The 18684-nt window shown below is 46.4% G+C and overlaps 1 protein-coding gene across 2 annotated transcripts; it reads left to right on the top strand.

The window, feature by feature from the left end:
- The first annotated feature begins 352 nt into the window (after positions 1 to 352).
- SUN3 (Sad1 and UNC84 domain containing 3) lies at positions 353 to 17787 on the top strand. Of its 2 annotated transcripts, XM_027574276.2 has the most exons (11): positions 648 to 777; positions 920 to 1180; positions 2763 to 2824; positions 4846 to 4949; positions 6229 to 6269; positions 7427 to 7592; positions 8795 to 8879; positions 9457 to 9572; positions 11914 to 12081; positions 16557 to 16649; positions 17505 to 17787. In XM_027574276.2, the coding sequence occupies exons 2-11, from the start codon at positions 1170 to 1172 to the stop codon at positions 17622 to 17624; spliced, it is 966 nt and encodes a 321-aa protein (XP_027430077.1). In that variant the 5' UTR covers positions 648 to 777; positions 920 to 1169; the 3' UTR covers positions 17625 to 17787. The 2 variants fall into 2 exon arrangements, with proteins under 2 accessions (XP_027430076.1, XP_027430077.1); XM_027574275.2 differs by lacking the exon at positions 920 to 1180 and having other exon boundaries at positions 353 to 777.
- Positions 17788 to 18684: the final 897 nt, after the last annotated feature.

The raw sequence follows: 18684 nt of genomic DNA, 5'->3' as shown, positions 1-18684 counted from the left end.
CGAGAGCGAGCGAGCTGGAGTGAAAACATCCCAAGACAATGGGAGAAAATGGAGGAAGAGCGTTTCGGTCGAAAGCAAACACACAATATTGTGTTCTGTATGGACACATATATCGGTGCTAAAATATTTAAAAATACGTGGGAATTCCATATAACAACTTCCAGATCATAGTTCCCTGTGGGAAGGAAGGGACAAGAGCAACATTGGGGAGCGATATGTTGGGGTCTCCCATGGTCTCCGTGGTACTTCACTTGTGAAGCGGACGCAGCAAACCCCTGGTTTGTGACAGCGGAGAGCTGGGTACAGGGGGAGCCTTGGCAGGACCTGCGGGCCATGCAGAAGGTGTTACAATGAAGCATGAACACGCGCGTTCAGGACGAGGTGCGGGCCCGAGAGGCGGCCGCAGGTGCCCCACCTGCCATGGGGTGGGGTTTCCATTGTGATGCGTCACAGAAGGTGATGCAACAGAGGGGTCTGCAGCGGTTCCAGATTCGCTCACTCACAGTTTCCCCCTCGAAGGAGAAACACCCGGGAAGTAAGACAAGAAAGCAACCCCAGATTCTCTCTGTAGGGCGTCGTGCTTTCCCTAAAATAGCAAAGAGCACACGGATGCTCTTCTTCCTCCTCCCAGCTCTTTGCTACCTCGTGGGGGGAAATGAGTGGAAGGCCGAAGCCGAGAAGGGCCGCCAGGTTTTTTAGAGGTCATTCTGAGGAAGCCAGCAACAGCGCCAGTTTTAGCAGCCTGCTCTCGGAGCACGGGAACCCTGACGCCAACGGGTACGTAACTCTGAAGAACAATCGCTATCAGATCGGATACATACGTGCCGCGGGCCAGACGTGCTCCGTTTACTTGGAAAATAGCCCCCAAAAAGCCTTTCTCCTTTTGAGAGAAAGTCATTTCCTAACACTTTCCTGGCAGGTGTCTCTTGATCACCACGCCGGGGGTACTTTGACTCATTCAAGACCACGGGGCACAAGGATTGTGAACCAGAAGCCACCTTTAAAGAAGAATGAACCTCAGCAGCAGCAAGATTACTATTCTACTTGACGGATTTGCGGATTATTCCCCTCTTTACCTAGCTTGTCCGTTCTCTGTGATTTATGGTGCTTAGCCCCGCGGTTGAGGACACCCCGACACAGAGTGCGTTGAGCGCATCCTTGGGTGACAAATGACTGCACGGTTAGTGGGCACGCATTTGGAGCCAATAACTGTGTCCTGTTGTCAGAGCAGGTGTGGATTGGCCAGAAGGAGGCCGCAGAGAATCCCTGCCCACCCAGGGCAGGGTGGGAGGAAGGAGGGCAAAGACCCCAGCCCCCCTCCCCTGTCCCCTCTGCTCCACCTGCTGGGAAAACAAAAATGAAAAGTCACAGAATAGCCACATGAGTGGTACCAGAAGAGCCCTTGCACGGAAACAAACCTGCCCGTACAAACGAGGGAGGGCTACAAAGTTTTGTTATCATTTGTCATGATACAAGAAGAGGAATTGGACTGTCCCAATCTAAAGGAGCAAAACATGCTCCCCGCAGAAGACAGGGTCCCACAGTTCATGCAAAGGCATCCAAGGGGCTTTAAAGTGCAGAGGCTGACAGCCAGGGTTTTATCAAAAAACAGAAGTAACCTTTGCCGAACATTTGCATGTGGTCCTTTTTATTTCATGCAGCCCATCGGGAGGGCTCACCCGGGCTGTAAATGCACCTTTGAATAACTCTCTTTAGGCAGTGGACCCCACACGTGACCAAGAAATAATATTTACGGAGGGTGTGCTTTCAAGATACACCTCCCTCTGAGGGCAAAGAATCGGGAAAAGCTTCTGGGTCAGGACAGAGGTGACCTTTGGGATGGAAAGCGCAGGGTCTGATGGGGTTTTGGGGGGGGCTTTTGCCCGTTGTTGCTGAGGTGACACGGGTGTGTTCACCCTGTAAAAGTCCATTGAGTCAGGCGGTTAGGATTTGTGTCTTTTTCTGTGTAGAGGGTAGACTGCAAGCAACAGTGAAGGGAAGTGTTATGATTATTTAAAGAACTTCATCAGATAGTTGTTAATCATTTCTTTTTTTAAAGTAGGCTCCTCACCTAGGGTGGAGCCCAACGCGGGGCTCTATCTCACGACCCTGAGATCAAGACCTAAGCCGACGGGGCTCCCAGGTGGCTCAGTCCATTAAGCGTCTGCCTTCGGCTCAGGTCATGATCCCAGGGTCCTGGGATCGAGTCCCGCATCGGGCTCCCTGCTCAGCGGGGAGTCTGCTTCTCCTTCTCCCTCTGCCTCTCCCCCTGCTCATGCTCTCTCTCCCTCTCTCTCTCTCTCTGTCAAATAAATAAAATCTTAAAAAAAAAAAAAAAGACCTGAGCCAAAACCAAGAGTCGGACGGACCTTAACCGACCGAGTCACCCAGTACCTAATTTCCATGAAATCAGACTCTAAGCTCGTCTCCTTCTGCCTTCAGACCACAAGGATAACCCTTTCTGTTACATCCTTTGTAAGCATCTATTACACACACATGAAAACACTGGGGCGTACACGAGACGTAAACCCCAGCACAACCATAACGCGTGTGACCTGAGGGGTGGGACGTCTGAGTGTGTAAATACTCCACCCCAGAAACTGTTTTCTCTGGAGTCAAATTCGGTTAGGAAGTGAATTAGTTCTCAGACTCAGCCTAGAAGGAGCACGTTTGTGGACTTGGTTGTAGTGGTTAGTCTCATGTTCAAAGTACCGGTTGCTGGTGGTGGACCCTTACGCTCTTCTTGTTTTTCTTCTCTTTAGGTTAACCCAGTCGTGGAAGATTGTCATAAGCACGGGGTCTATATTGACCCTTCTTCTTATAGGTAAGGTCCTTAAAGCCATGTCTCAGGATGTTTCTGTGTAGGGAGGGGGATCTCTGTGGAAATGCCAGAGAAAGCTCTGGAAAGAAATAAATGTCCCAGATAGACGGCACGAAAGCCTCTCGCTGATCCCGAGGGGGGCTGAAGAAATGGTTGAACGTGCCGTTTGCAGGTTTCTGACTGCCAATATCCCACGTCGCACCCCCTAGCACGTGGAAAATTGCTCTTTAATATATAGATGACTTGAAGCACAGAGTGCCCAGTAAAATCAAGGTTCCAATCTGGGTGGCTCAGTCCGTCAAGCATCTGACTCTTGGTTTCAGCCCAGGTCATGATCTCAGGGTTGTGGGATTGAGCCCTGCATTGGGCTCTAGGCTCAGAGGGGAGTGGGCTTGAGATTCTCCCTCTTCCTCTGCCTTCCCCCACCCCCCGCCCGCATGGGCGCATGAGTTCTCTCCCTCTCTCTCTCTCTCTCTCAGTAAATAAATAAAACGTTTTTTTTTAAATAAAGTTTTTACCTACTCTGTCCAGTGTTTGGACTTCTCCAGGGATGGTTTCAGTCCATTTTTTTTTTCCTTAAATGGGCCATACTCACTTGTTTCTTTGTGTGCCTTGTAATTTTGTGCTGGAAACGGGGCATTTCAATTTTTTAATATGGTAACTCTGGAAGTCAGATTTTTTTCCCCTTTCCCAGAGATTGCTGTTAGTCCTCATTGAGGGCTGTAGTCATTTTTTACTGACAGTCACTGTTTGCCATCTCAGTGGTCAGCTGGTGACCTGACAGAGACTTCCTGGAGTCATCGAGGGGGAGACAGAGAGGGAAGAATGGGGACTCTCCGAGTCTTGATCCTGTGACACTACGCTGGGCACTCTTTCAGGGCTAAGCTGGGCCACCCACGACTCTGCTTTAACCTTCACCTCTGGCTCACACAGAGCCCACAGAGCCACCTGACATGCAAGCCCGGGATCCTCTGTATGATCTCTTCTGAACATGCATCCAGTTCCGGATATGCGTGTTACCTTCTCTTTTCCCTTCCAAGCCCTATTCCCACAAGGGACTTCCTCCTCTGATTTCTCCCTCCCATGCTTTGGGTCTGTCTGCCCCTTGCCCCATGCCCTATTCTTTGCCCAGGTGGGGAAGGCCAATTTATGTCCTTAAGGTTTTTTTTTTTTTCAAAGATACAATTTATTTATTTGAGAGCAAGAGAGAGAGAGAGAGAGAGAGAGAGCATGAGCCGGGGTGGAGGGGCAGAGGGAGAGGGAGAAGCAGACTCCCCACTGACAGGGAGCCCAACCTGGGGCTCGATCCCAGGACCCAGAGATCATGACCTGAGCCGAAGGGAGACGCTCCATCACTGAGCCACCCGGGCTCCCATCTTTCGCCAGATATCACAGCCTCCCAGAAAACCCTTCTAGCCCAAGGGGGTGGGAACACCAGGAGGTTCAAAACTCCCAGTCACTGTAGATTAAGAACAAGTCTGCATTAGCCCCCCTGAAACCAGCAAGCTGCATGAGCAATGTGCACTCCCATCCCCCCGTGCTCCCAGTCCCTGCCACCATGCTGGGGACCGAGGGATGGCAGGCAGGGGAGCAGGAATCCCATACTCTTAACGATAATCTGCTTTTCTTCAGTCCTCTGGTTGCTGTAAGTTTGGGATTAGATGTCAGAGTCCAACAAAAGCAGATCCTGTTCATCTTTGCCCGCATATGAACATTTCAATGGAGACCTGATTTTGTTAAGCACCCAATATTGCCATTTTCCATATTGTCACCCAAGATTCTGATATTCTATTTAAGAGTGTATGTATCCTTCATGCTTAGAGAAATTCTTATCAATGCATGTAACATATCAGGGCACCCGGCCGGCTCCGTCGGAGGAGCGCGGCTCTTGATCTCAGTGTCATGAGTTCAAGCCCCACGTTGGGTGGAGAGATGACTTAAAAATCTTTAGAGAACATACATGTAGACGATCATAAATGCTTGCAGACAGACTCTTCCGTCAGAGTTGGTCTTTTCTTTAACAGGACTTGGCAATCACATGTGGCTTAACGAAACGGAGTTTCCTCAGAAATCCAGACAATTTTACGCTCTAATTGCAGAATACGGTTCGAGGCTTTATAATTACCAGGTGATGTCTTGTTAAGTCATTTTGTATGTCACTCGTTTAAAATTTAACATGCTCCAACTTGCAGTGTGTTACCTTTGTTTTGCATGTGAATATCTAATAGAATTAGCGTAGGGACCAGGGTCCTATTGAGCGGTTTTATGACGAAGCGAAGCTACAATTTGACCTACAAATCCTCTCCAGCCTCTGATCCCGGCAGGCTCCTACCATAGACTGAATGTTTGTGAACCTTTTGTCTTCTCTGTTTCTTCCTTTTGCAATGAGGATGTCTATACTCCACCTGTCTCATCCCTGTATTTAGCACATCACGTGTTTGGTTTCATAGCCTCACAGCTGGAGGGGAATTAGCTTCAGGATGAATCTTATCTGGGATCTTAACCCATATCGGACTTAGGTGCTACTTAGACGAGGCTATGGACTTTAGAGTTTTCAGGTGATGCTGGAATGAGCTAGGACTTTGGAGGCTTACCCCTATTACGATGGCTAATTCTAGGGGTCACCTTCACTAGGCTAGGTGCCCAGACGTTTGGTCAAACACTAGTTCTAGATGTTGCTGTGAAGGCATTTTTTGATGTGATTAACATTAAACTGGTAGGCTTTGAGTAAAGCAAATTAGCCGCCGTAGTATGGGTGGGCCTCACCCAATCAGTTGAAGGTCTTAAGAGAGAAAGAGTGGAGACCCCCAAAGACGAAGAAATTCTGCCTCCAAGCAGCCTTTAGACTTGAGCTACAGTAGCTATGGGCAATAGAAGCTGTTTTTATTCAATTAACAACTGATTTTAAATAGCATTCCCTTCTCTTTAGATATCTTTTTAAAGATTTCATTTATTTATTTGAGGCAGAGAGAGAGAAAGAGCTCACACAGAGGGAGAGAGAGAGGGATCGGCAGGTGGAGGGAGAAGCAGGCTACCTGCTGAGCAGAGAGCCCGATGTGGGGTTCCATCCCGGGACCTTGTGATCATGACCCGAGCTGGAGGCAGGCACTGAACCCACTGAGCCGCCCAGATGCCCCAGCACTTTCACTCCCTTGAGAAACAGCCCCTCTTAGACTCCAGTTGTCACTTTCGGATTTGGATGTTGCTTCATCCCCACAAAATGTAACCATTTGCAGGAAGGCAGACAGACATGCAGGTGTCTTAGAGGACACTCGGCGTCCCCCCGTGTCACGTATGTATGTCTATCCAGGTGCAAGTGTGATTTCTTTCCCCTTTACGAATAAGAACACTAACTCTGCTTGACTAGGCAGGATGCCGAATGATTGGGGTCCTTTGGTTTCTTCCAGGCCAGACTTCGGACGCCAAAAGAACAACTGGAGCTTTTAAAGTGAGTGAGGTTTTCTGATTCGGGGGACTTTGCTGGTGTGACTCCAGCAGTGGAATGTTTTTCTAAAACCATAAAACTAAAATCACTCCCACTTCTGGGGCTCATTCTTTAAGGTAATAGACACTGAGCCGTGCTTTCCAGATGAGTTATGATTTAAGAAAATGAAAACCGCTTGGAGAAGAAAAACAAGCCAACGGTTAAATACGTTTGAGGATATCCGTGTAATGGGGAATTATGAAGCCTTCGAAATAACTGTAATAATGAATAATGTAAATATTTAATGATTATAATACCTAATAATGTATCTAGTACCCGGGAAGTGCAGCAGGACACAAGATCACAAACAGCATCTGTATTTTGTTCCTAGTTTTTCTCATGGAATAAAAACTGTTATAAGCACACAGAAATGCAGCAGTGTTTATCTCTTGAAGAGTTTTGTATTTGCCAAACCTTGAACCTGTATTGTTTTACAAACTGGGCAGGGGTGGGGGAGAAGAAAGTCATAGGTGAGTGGTGCTTACATTTTTCAACCAAAAGAAACACCTGCTGGCTTGACATGTACTCATTGTGTCCGCCAGTAATTTTCAAACTGTCCAAGCGGCAGAAGCCATTCTGCGAAAACAACGTCTTGCACCCTCCTGCTGTCAGCAGGGACAGGTGGCTGTCCCCAGCTGTAATCTCCAGCCACGCAGCCTCCAGCCACCCTCCTTGCCTGAGCCTCATCCATAGGACCTCAGGGCTCAGGATGAAACCCCTGCTCCATAGTCCACTGGAAATACAGGGTGTTCCCCATTTGAACAAGGGAACAAGGTGGCCCATGGGGATTTAGGCTTCACGCTGTGAAGTCATGCAGGCTCCGGTCAGGGTAGCAGAGCCCCCAGGGAGGGCCCAGGGACGCATAAGGTTGGAGAAGCCCTACTTGCCTGCGTAGAGCACGCCCCAAGCATTGGGACACCCTCTGGAAGCTTCTTGCCCTGAATGTCCTTGCTGTTCGTAGGGAGTGACGGGCGGCGCTTTAGACCAAGGGGCGTCCCCGACTGCCTCTCTCAAGACTTGGCCTCTCCTGCAGCAGCCTCTTCCCGGGGCTGCTTCTGAAGCCCAGCCCGTGGCAGAAAGCCCAGTCTCTCTCCCTTCACTCAGGGGGTCTCCCTTTACAGGAAGGAAAGCCAGACTCTGGAGAACAACTTCCGTGAAATTCTATTTTTAATTGAACAAATAGATGTTCTGAAGGCACTGCTTAGAGATACGCGGGACGGTCTGCACAATTACAGCTGGAACATGGACAGAGATGAGGACCAGGAGCCCTTGGAGGCTGCTGACGAGGTAAGGGCGCTTGGGAGGGTCGCCTTGCATGGCTTCTGGGAGCAGAAAACTCAAGCACTGGATGCTTTGTCCTCCTCCGGAAGGTTCTCCCTGACAGGAGCTTACCTCAAGAAAGCTTGCCCTGGGAACCCGCTTGCCTGCGATCCCTGTGTCACAGAAAAGCCTTGCCATCTGACGGACTTCCCGCCCAAGTCAGTACCCGATGCCGTTTTATTTTCCCGTAAGACACGCAGAAGATCATTCAGAAATGCAGCCTCTGAACACTTACAGAGCAGAATATTTTTATTCACGGAGCCGAAGCTAGCGCCCTTGACCTCATCAGCACCCGATCAGGGCACATGCTGCTGGAGGCCAATGAGCTTGGCTGCTTTTCCCCGTCTCCCACACTAGCTTCTCTTCTTCCCTTAATGCCTATTTCCTGAAGCACACAGAAACCTCATCCTGACACCTCCTGCCTTCCGGGCCCTGTACTGTCAGGGCCCCAGGACAAGGGTCCGAGTCAGAACTGGAACGGTGGGTCCTCTAGGACACTTGCTTTCTTAGAATCAGAACGTCCTTAAGAAGCCAGTATTAACTCAAAGGATGTTTTCTTTTTTTTTTTTTAATTTTATTTATTTATTTGAGAGAGAGAGAGAGAGAGTCAGCTGGGGGAGCGGGAGGAGAAGCAGACCCCTTGCTTATTTTCAGGACCCTGGGATCATGACCTGAGCTGAAGGCAGATGCTTAACCGACTGAGCCGCCCAGGCGCCCCAAGGATGGATACTTTCTCAGAAGCAGTCATGAACTCCATGTAAAAGGCCTGATGCCCAGATACCTACAGAATGATCAAGTCTTTATTACTAAACAGAGACGCGAATGAAGCGGGGGGACCCAGCAGGTGGCATGCACAACCTCGTGTGACCACCTCACTGCAGAGCGTGATGGGGGGGTCGTTAGGGCTTCCGAAGGGGCCTTGGCTCCAACCTTGCTGGGACTGGGGGGCATCTGGACATGCCCCAGTGACCTGGAGAATGGCGACCCCTCGGGGCTGTGCAGGGCATTAGAAATCCGGGTGCAGCACCTGGCTCTGTGTAGTTCCTCAATGTTCACCGTTTGTATTTTGCAGATTATGGTGCTTAGCTGCAAGTCTGCAAAGTGAATTGTCAAAACCCAAGAAGTTAGCCGAGATTGTTAACAGAGAACTCTTTCTAATATTTTTACAGGAAATGTCAAACTTGGTAAATTATGTCCTTAAAAAGTTGAGAGAGGACCAAGTCCAAATGGCCGACTATGCCCTTAAATCAGCAGGTGAGTAAAAACCGAAAAGTTAATGCTCCCAAGCGGTCCGTATTCTTTATATTTGATTTTCTATTTTTTTTTATTTTTTAAAGATTTTTAAATTTCTTTATTTTTAAGTCATCTCTACACCCAGTGTGGGGCTCGAACTCACAACCCAGAGATCAAGAGTTGCATGTTCTACTGACTGAGCCCCTGACATTGTTGGTTTTTATGCCTTTTTTGTTTTTAAGTAGGTTGGGCTGATTTAAAAGTCTCATTACATGAGTTGTTAAAATATGGGCGTCCACACGTCTGTTGAGGTAATAAACACAGTCCACATCGTATTTCCCCCTCTGAATCATTCAGTACCAGTTTCGGAAATGCTATGAAACCACACGGAGCAAGAAAACCACACGTTTTCTCAAAGTGACAAAGTCTCAGCAGTAATGAGAGCGGGAAGCCGTACTCCCCCTACCGATGCCCGAGTGTGAACGTCACCTTACTGGCAATTTGCCTGGGACCGCTATTCTAACAACCTTGTGAAAATATAAATGATGTGTCTTGAGATGTGTAATTGTTTATTTAAAATATTATTTTCTCTTTGCAGGGGCTTCTGTCATTGAAGCTGGGACCTCGGAAAGTTACAAAAATAATAAAGCAAAACTTCACTGGCATGGGATCGGTTTCTTAACTTACGAAATGCCTCCAGATATTATTCTCCAGGTAGAAGCTAGACTAAGAGGAATCTATTTATATTTGAGGATTTTGTTCATATTATTTATCATGAAAATATTAACACCCACAATGGAGGCCACTCTGAATTTGTCACAGAACCTGAAACCATCACCTTGCATTTTATTTTATTTTATTTTATTTTATTATTTTGGGGGGAAGGAAGGGGAGGGACAGAGGGAGAGAGAGAGAATCTCAAGCAGACTCCACGCTGAGCGCAGAGCCTGACGCGGGGCTTGATCTCACGGCCCTGAGATCATGACCTGAGCCGAGATCAGAGTAGGACGCTTAACTGACTGAGCCACTCAGGTGCCCCCCTACTTGCATTTTAATAGTCATCAAACTATATAAATTATTTCTTATTTTATGGGCAGTAAACTCATAAATTATTAAAATTAGTTAAATGATTAATTATTAATTGTTTTTATCATTTTAAAATCCGTAAGCTAGATTATTTACTTCTTAAATAGGACGTTTGCATTCCATATCTTTTCCTTAAATCGATCTTGCAGCCCCCCTCTTTAGTTGAAAACTTCAGTCTTTCAACAAACATTAACTCCAGGTGCTCGCCCCTAAGTGCCAGCACTGTACCACCCGCTCTCCAGACTGACACATTCCTCCAGAGTCCAAGTGTAACAGGAGACATTTCCAAATACGATCTCCACTAACATATGAGTTCAATCCAGAAGGCTATAGGTAGACATCAACAGATGGTAGGGCTGATCTTAACTACAACCGACAAACCTGAAGTCCATTTCCAAGGTAGGAATACCTTCAGGAGCAATAATACAGATTTCACTGCAGACTCTAGATCTAGAAAATGGTACATTTTTCTTCCTTACCATCACCACTGCTTTGACCATCACCACCATCACCACCACCACCATCATCGCCACCATCACCATCATCATCATCGCCTTCATCACCACCACCATCATCACCATCACCACCATCACCCCTACCATCATCACCACCATCACCACCACCACCATCATCATCACCACTATCATCACCACCATCACCTCCACCATCACCATCACCACCATCACCTCCATCACCACCATCACCACCACCATCATCACCTCCACCACCATCATCACCACCACCATCACCTCCACCACCACCATCACCACTATCACCTCCACCACCATCCCCATCACAACCATCACCTCCACCACCACCATCAGCATCACCACCACCATCATCACCACCACCTCCACCACCACCATCACCACCATCATCCTCACCACCACCTCCACCACCACCATCAGCACCATCACCACTACCACCACCACCATCACCACCACCACATCACCATCACCACCATCACCTCCACTACCACCATCATCATCACCACCATCACCATCATCACCACCATCACCTCCACCACCACCATCATCACCACCGCCATCATCGCCATCACCATCATCACCACCATCACCTCCACCACCACCATCACCACCACCATCATCACCACCGCCATCATCGCCATCACCATCATCACCACCATCACCTCCACCACCACCATCACCACCACCATCATCACCACCACCATCATCATCACCACCATCACCATCATCACCACCATCACCTCCACCACCACCATCATCACCACCACCATCATCGCCATCACCATCATCACCACCATCACCTCCACCACCACCATCACGACCACCATCATCACCACCATCACCATCATCACCACCATCACCTCCACCACCACCATCACCACCACCATCATCACCACCACCATCATCGCCATCACCATCATCACCACCATCACCTCCACCACCACCATCATGACCACCATCATCACCACCATCACCATCATCACCACCATCACCTCCACCACCACCATCACCACCACCATCATCACCACCACCATCATCATCACCACCATCACCATCATCACCACCATCACCTCCACCACCACCATCACCACCATCATCATCACCACTACCATCTCTACCATCACTTCCATCATTATCTTTGCCACCAGCACGCTATCACCACTCATGCCAACTGGCTGCCTTCTAGCAACATACAATCTAGTTAGAGCAATAAAAGAAAATGCATAATAAATAAATTAGATAATCATATAAGAGATAATCCTATAATGAAAGGCTTTGAATGATCGAAGTCTGATGTGCTCTGGAAGAACAACCAAACCCCTGGGTACCTTGGCAGTTTTCCTGTGTGGTATGTACCCCACACAATGCCTTCGTATTACAGGCATAAGCGAGATCCGTGGTCAATAGTGATTTGCTGACCAATATTGCAGTGGTGGATCTATACAACCCGATAAGAGATTAACTCGGTGTTTTCTTTCCAGCCGGATGTCCACCCTGGGAAGTGCTGGGCCTTCCCAGGTTCCCAGGGTCATGCCCTGATCAAGCTTGCCAGGAAGATCACACCAACTGCCATTACCATGGAGCACATCTCGGAGAAGGTGTCTCCCTCAGGAAACATCTCCAGCGCACCCAAGGAATTTTCTGTCTATGTGAGAGGCCGTCGGAATCTGTGTTCAGAGTGGGTTATACTAAGAGGGGGTTGGCAAGGAATCAGACGCTGGGATAGCACCTGAACTGGGCAGCTAACCATTTTTATCACTGTGAGAAAGTCACTTCTTTCCGTTACCTCTGCTTTGCCATCTACAAAGAGAGAGGGTTGAACCAGATGATTTCTATTACTTATTTTTTTATTTTTATCAAAGCTATATGTGCACAGTTAAAAAATCAGCATTCTTGTATACTTATAACTAAACAGTTTTTTCTTGTGCCAGGGCTTCTTGTCCCAGGTTTCTACTTTCTAGAAACTTCCACTTGGCCACAGTTTTAGCTGCTCATTTCGGTACACTTGCCTTCATATTTGCTTTTACCGTTACTTCTTCTTTTTTAAGTAATCTCTGTGCCTAATGCAGGGCTCGAACTCACCACCCCAAATTCAAGAGTCCTGTGCTCTACCAACCAGGCCAGTTAAGTGCCCTTACTTTTACTTTTTGATTTTTCAGTTTTGCTTATAATCTACTGACTTCCTCTGATAAAAAATGAAGATCAGTCCTCGTCCACGGCTCTCCCATCCTCCCCCAATTTTTAGGTCTTACTTTTCTTTAATAAACAAGTTTATTGAGAGGTCATTCACATACCAGCAATTTGCTTACTTAAAGTGTTCACGTTGGTGGTTCTTAGTATGTATATTCACAGAGTTGTGTATCCCTCACCACAATCAACTTTAGGACATTTTTGTTGCCCCCCAAAGAAGACTTGCTCTCCTTAGCTGTCAGCTCTCATCGCTGAGCCCGCTCCCCCACCCCCGGCACCACTGACCTACTTTGTCTCTGCAGAGTTGCCTACTCCGGACGTTTCATGTAAGTGGAATCATATAATATGTGGTCTTCAGTGAAAGGGTCCTTCCACCTAGCATCATGTGTTTGAGGTTCCTCTGTGCTCTATAACGTGTGACTGCACTTCATTTTTTAAACTGCTGAGTAATAGGGGCGCCTGGGTGGCTCAGTGGGTTGAGCGTCCGCTCTTGGTTTCGGCTCGGGTCGTGATCTCAGGGTCCTGGGATCGAGCCCCGCGCTGGGCTCTGCATTCAGTGTGGAGTCTGCTTAAGAGTCTGTCTGCCTCTCCCTCCCTCCCTCTCTCATTCTCTCAAATAAATAAAAAAGAATTTTTAATTAAAAAATATAAAAATAAATAAATTGCTGAATAATACATATTTCATTGTGTGGATAGACTGTGTTTTATATATCCACTCATCAGCTGATGGGCATTTGAGCTGTTTCCTCTTTTTTGACTATTATGAATAGCGGTGCGGGAAATATACATGTCCAAGTCTTTGTGTGGACATCGGTGTTCATTTCTCTTGGGTCTATATCTGGACGTAGAATTACTAGGTCACGTGGTACATCTGCGTGTCATGTTGGAGACACTGCTAGACGGCGTATCTTCCTTTCAATCAATATGCAATGTTTTCACTGTGACTGTGTGAATGGGGGTGTTCTCACTGAGCCCTATAGTATACTGGAATACTATTTTCTTTGTGTAAGACTTTGATGTTCCTGTTCGTTAAAATGTTTGATGTTCCTATTCATCAAAACGAATGCCTCGTTTCAATTGAATTTGCTGACTTTTCTACATTCCTATCACAAAACCATTCCCCACCTCTTTTTTCCAAAGGGTAAAAATCCTGCCATTATGTTCCTTCATGTCAGATCATTTCCAAGTTTCTTCTTTATTTTATTTTTTTTTAAAAATGTCCCTCTGGCCCACTCTGCCCTTCTGCTCCGATGTGACCAGAACTTCATGTCTGCATCCTGGGGATTCGACTTAATCATCTAATCTAGTATTTAAAAAATCTTTTCTCTCTAATTTTCCTTCATTTTTTGTTCCACCCTCTGAAAGATTTTATCAACTTTTATCCTAACCCATATGTGGAATTTTTCATTTCCGCTGTCATGATTATTCTGAGACTTTTTTTTTTTTCCCTGCAAATAACTCCCTTTCTTTAGAGTCTAAATTTCTTCCTTCATGGATGCAGTATCTTCTCTTCAGCTCTGGAAGATATTAATAGACATTAATTATAGTTGTGTTGTGTTTTCTCCTGCTCCTTCCCGTGTCCTAATTCCCAAATACCACTTTTCCTATTTGTGGAAAAGTGTTTTTCTCTCATGTCTGGTGATGCTTGTCTGTTGCATTTAAGAGCCAAAGGGTAAAAAGCCAGCCAAAAGCTGTGCATGCAAGGTGGTGGATGCCAAGTGGGTGCTCTGCTTGGGCCGATTCTTCTGGAACCCCCAGAGTATGATACGGGGCAGGTTGACCCTGGAGGAATCTTGCAACCTTGTGCCCAGATTTCAGCTTGGTCAACCACCCACAGGGACAATAGGTACATGCGCTCCCCCTGCAACCTCCTGCCCTCACCCCAGCCCGTGGCCTTGTGTCTGTCCTTCTTGGAATTTGCAATGGCAACATCAGCATGCTGCTGGTGCCCCGTAAGCCGGGATAGTCCATTCTTGCTCCAGGCCACTACACCAGTCACCAATTGGCTTTCGCCAGACTTTTCATCTCACTGTCTGTTCCCGGGTGTTCCCTGTTGCTCTATGCTTTTCTTCAACTCCTTGGTGGCCCTATCTGGAGGGGGCGCTTGGAGTTAAAACATGGGTGCTCAGTCTGCTTTGCGCACTCTTTGAATGCCTGTAAATGGCATGATTCTGGGTCACAAGACAGAAAAGAAACCACTATCCTTTGATGGGGGCCTGCCACCACCCACAGTAGCTGTCTGCTGACACCTGCGGCTGACAGAGGTTGGAGCTGAGCCGCTCGAACCGCATCTCAGAGAGACGCACTCGGTTGCTCATTACAGGGGATTTATGGGTAACCCCTCAGGCAATAAAAACCACTTCTCATCATTTTTCTCTTATATTAGCCAATTTATGAACCAGTGAGATTAAAGCTAGAGGAACTGCAGCGAGCACCCCCTACCACACAGTTGAAACCCCCCGTACATTTGACCCCCAAAACTTAACTACCAACAGCTTACTGTTGACCCATAAAACAGTATGGTAAAAAGTCTTACTGGTAACAGTCGATGAACACGTATTTTATATGTTATATATTAATAAAATAAAATATATATATATTATATATACTGTATTCTTACAATAAAGTAAGCTGGAGAAGAGAAAAGGCTACTCAGAAAATCATTAGGAAGAGAAAATAGACTTACAGTTCTTGCTGTATTTGTCCAAAAAATCCACATCTGTGTGCACTCACACGGTTGAACCCGTGTTGTTTAAGGGTCAGCTGTGTATGAGCTTTGAGTTGTATGAATATACAATTGTGGCTGCATTATGTAGTCATGCTGTAGACAATTCTTTTAATAAATTGTGATGGACCTCCTGGCCTGCTCAGTTGGTGGAGCATGTGACTCTTGATCTCGCGGTTATGAGTTCAAGGCCCAGGTTGGACGTAGAGTTTACTTAAAAATAACTTCTGATAAAGTTTACATATTAATATTTTCATTATCAAACAATTGTACCAATGAACTCTTTGATTATTGTGTTGCCATGATTTAAGGACACCAATGATAAAGTTTAGATTCACAAAATAAATTCATTTCCACCGGTCTGTCTCCTCTCAAAAACTTCCATTTTGAAGGTAGAGGATGAAGGGAAAAGCTCAAGGGAAAGAGTGTACAAATATCGCTAAGGTCTTTCAGTCAACAAAAGCTTACTTTTTGGATGGAGTTATTTGTGTTCTTGAAGTCTGGTAGTTGGATTAAATTTATCTCGTTTCGGAAAACCGTGGGTCAACATGGGGACTCATTTTGTGGGGGTGTATTTTAAAGATTTTATTTATTTATTTTTATTTGAGACAGAGAGTGGAGCGGGGAGCGGTGGAGGATGAGGGTCAAGCAGACTCCGCGCTGAGTGCAGAGCATGACCCGAGCCCAAATCAAGAGTGGGGTGTCTAGGACTGAGCCACCCAGGCGCCCCTCACATTGTGCTTATTTTATTCAAAGTATGCCACCTGCAAATTCAGCTACTGAGCCAGGGTCAATGCTGGGATTTGTTCTAGTTCCCTGTCTCTATCTATCTATCTATCTATCATCTATCTATCTTTCTATCTATCATCTATCTATCATCTATCATCTATCTATCAATCATCTATCTATCTATCTATCTATCTATCTATCTATCTATCTATCTATCTATCATCTATCAATCAACTGATCAATCTATCTACCTATCATTATCCAATCAGACCTATGGTCAGCCTCCTCTTCCCTCACAAGCCCCCAAGTTAAACACCTCTTGGGTGTATAGGGCAGCACCGGGTCCTGCCACAGCACCGTGCTCCTGGTGGACCACCAAAGATGTCTCGTGAATTATTGCTACCTGGACAGACAACTGCCTCCGTTTCTTTAGCCGAGCATCCACTCAAGAACTCCCTTGTCTCTTGCTTTCCTTCATAGGGCATCTTGAAACAATGTGAGGGAGAAGAAATATTCCTAGGTCAGTTCGTATATAACAAAATGGGAAGCACCGTTCAAACATTCGAGCTGCAGGTAATGAGCGCCCTGGAAAACGTGGGGTGTGAGAAACTCCAACCCCGGGCGGGTCTGTGGGTGTTGTTGATGCACAGTGTTGTGTGAGGATAATTATGACAGAAGTATGAGCTAAGGAAGGCTTGGCTCAGCTTCCATATTTAGCTCCAAGTGCTACATGGATTTTAATGCCAAACACCAGGCAAATACCAGAGCGGGTTCTAATCCTGATTCTTCCTCATTTGCTACTATTTTTGTTTAATTTTTACTATATTCATTTTCTCAGTCCTTCCGTTATCTATTGGGTTCTCTCGATACTATTAGTGGTCACTAGGTCATCTCCCATGGAGATGGCTGCAGGCAGACAGGAGCTCAGGAAGAAAAAATAAATATCGGACAATGTGAGTCAAATCTGTCTTCCTGACATTGAGGAGTGTTAGGAAGAGGAAATGGGGGAAAAATACCAACTGTTGACATAAAAAACCTGTGAAAGCCATTAAGGTATATGAAATATATTTTCATTATTTGTCATTAGGCGCAGGAAGATTTAGAAATACATGACACTTCTTGGCCAATGCCGAGATAATCTGAGCTGAAAACGATATGCGTGTTAGAAATGAATGAACCTGTAAAGTTTCTCATATGTGATGGTTTATCCGTGTCTCTCTCCGGCTCCCACCCGGGGGCACCATCTTCTTATGAGCCCTGCACTTACCCGGACCTATTTTCCCCTCCATGAGACTGGGTGTCTAATAAAATACTGGTTAGGAAGGAAAGAGTTCTAATTTCCCATTATATCAGCACCCCTTGGTGCTTGGATTCTTGGAGATGGATTTCTGTATAAGGCATTCATTTGTATCTTTTCTTTATTTTCAGCATGGCGTTTCTGAATCCTTATTATGTGTGAAACTGAAAATCCTCAGCAACTGGGGAAACCCGAAGTACACGTGTTTATATAGATTCCGGGTCCACGGTACCCCAGGAGAGTACCCCTAGAGAGGAAGCTGTGCAGACGGCCGTGACCACAGGTCCAGGACATGGGACTATTCTTCTTCCTTTAGATCCACCTCACTCAGAGGAATCCAAACGGGCGTGGGAGGGAGAACTCAAAAGTGGTTCATACCTGACGATAAAATGTGAATGCGTTTTACTAGTAAAAGATATGAAAATAAATGCAATGGTCTGGTGGTAGTTTTGCTCTTGAGGATGAATCCTGTGGAAGCACCGAAAAGAATGTATGTATTTGGAATGAAGCTGATATTACTCTAGAGTCTCTCATACTAGTATCTTTGCCTCTTTGCCTTCTTTACTCATGTGACCATAACCACACCAGGCATGGATGTCCCCTGTTACTGCTCTGACGTATACATATATATAACAGTGATGTAGAGGTGATTGCTGGCGTCGGTCAATGCAACCAGGTAAGCCAGAGAAATTGGAGGTAAAAATTAGAGGGGAAGTCTGACCATGACTACCTGCAGATGGCTTGGTGAATTCCTTGAACCGCGGTAAAAGTCAATGAAGGGATACGTTATAAACAAGGAGAGGGCGCCTGGGTGGCTCAGTTGGTTAAGCGACTGCCTTCGGCTCAGCTCATGATCCTGGAGTCCCGGGATCGAGTCCCGCATCGGGCTCCCTGCTCGGCGGGGGGTCCGCTTCTCCCTCTGACCCTCCCCCTCTCATGTGCTTTCTCTCATTCTCTCTCTCTCAAATGAAAAAATAAAATCTTTCAAAAAAAAACCCCAAAACAAAACAAGGAGAAACTGCAGGGAGGTAGTGGATACAAAATTATCATACAGAAATCGACTTCATTCATAAATACAAACAACAACCAGTGAAGGGATACAATTTAAAAGAGTTACAACAACAATTAAAAAACAATAAGGGGCGCCTGGGTGGCTCAGTCAGTTAAGCATCTGACTCTTGATCTCAGCTCAGGTCATGACCTCAGGGTCGTGGGATGGAGCCCCGAGTCAAGGCTCCGGGCTCAGTAGGGAATCTGCTTGAGAGTCTCCCTCTCTCTGCCCCTCCCCCTCAAGTAAATAAATATTTCAAG

Source organism: Zalophus californianus, chromosome 12 (assembly GCF_009762305.2).
Source record: "Zalophus californianus isolate mZalCal1 chromosome 12, mZalCal1.pri.v2, whole genome shotgun sequence".
In the NCBI taxonomy this organism is placed as follows: domain Eukaryota; kingdom Metazoa; phylum Chordata; class Mammalia; order Carnivora; family Otariidae; genus Zalophus; species Zalophus californianus.
Note: the sequence above shows the minus strand (reverse complement) of the source record. Positions and strands in the feature narration are given on the sequence as shown.

Bases quoted from the DNA above. Each gene is read 5' to 3' on its own strand.
- SUN3 (XM_027574275.2), top strand. From the start codon at position 656: ATGAGTGGAAGGCCGAAGCCGAGAAGGGCCGCCAGGTTTTTTAGAGGT. The intron at 6,270-7,426 runs GTGAGTGAGGTT...CTCCCTTTACAG, and splicing joins GAACAACTGGAGCTTTTAAA to GAAGGAAAGCCAGACTCTGG. The intron at 12,082-16,556 runs GTGAGAGGCCGT...TTTCCTTCATAG, and splicing joins CCAAGGAATTTTCTGTCTAT to GGCATCTTGAAACAATGTGA.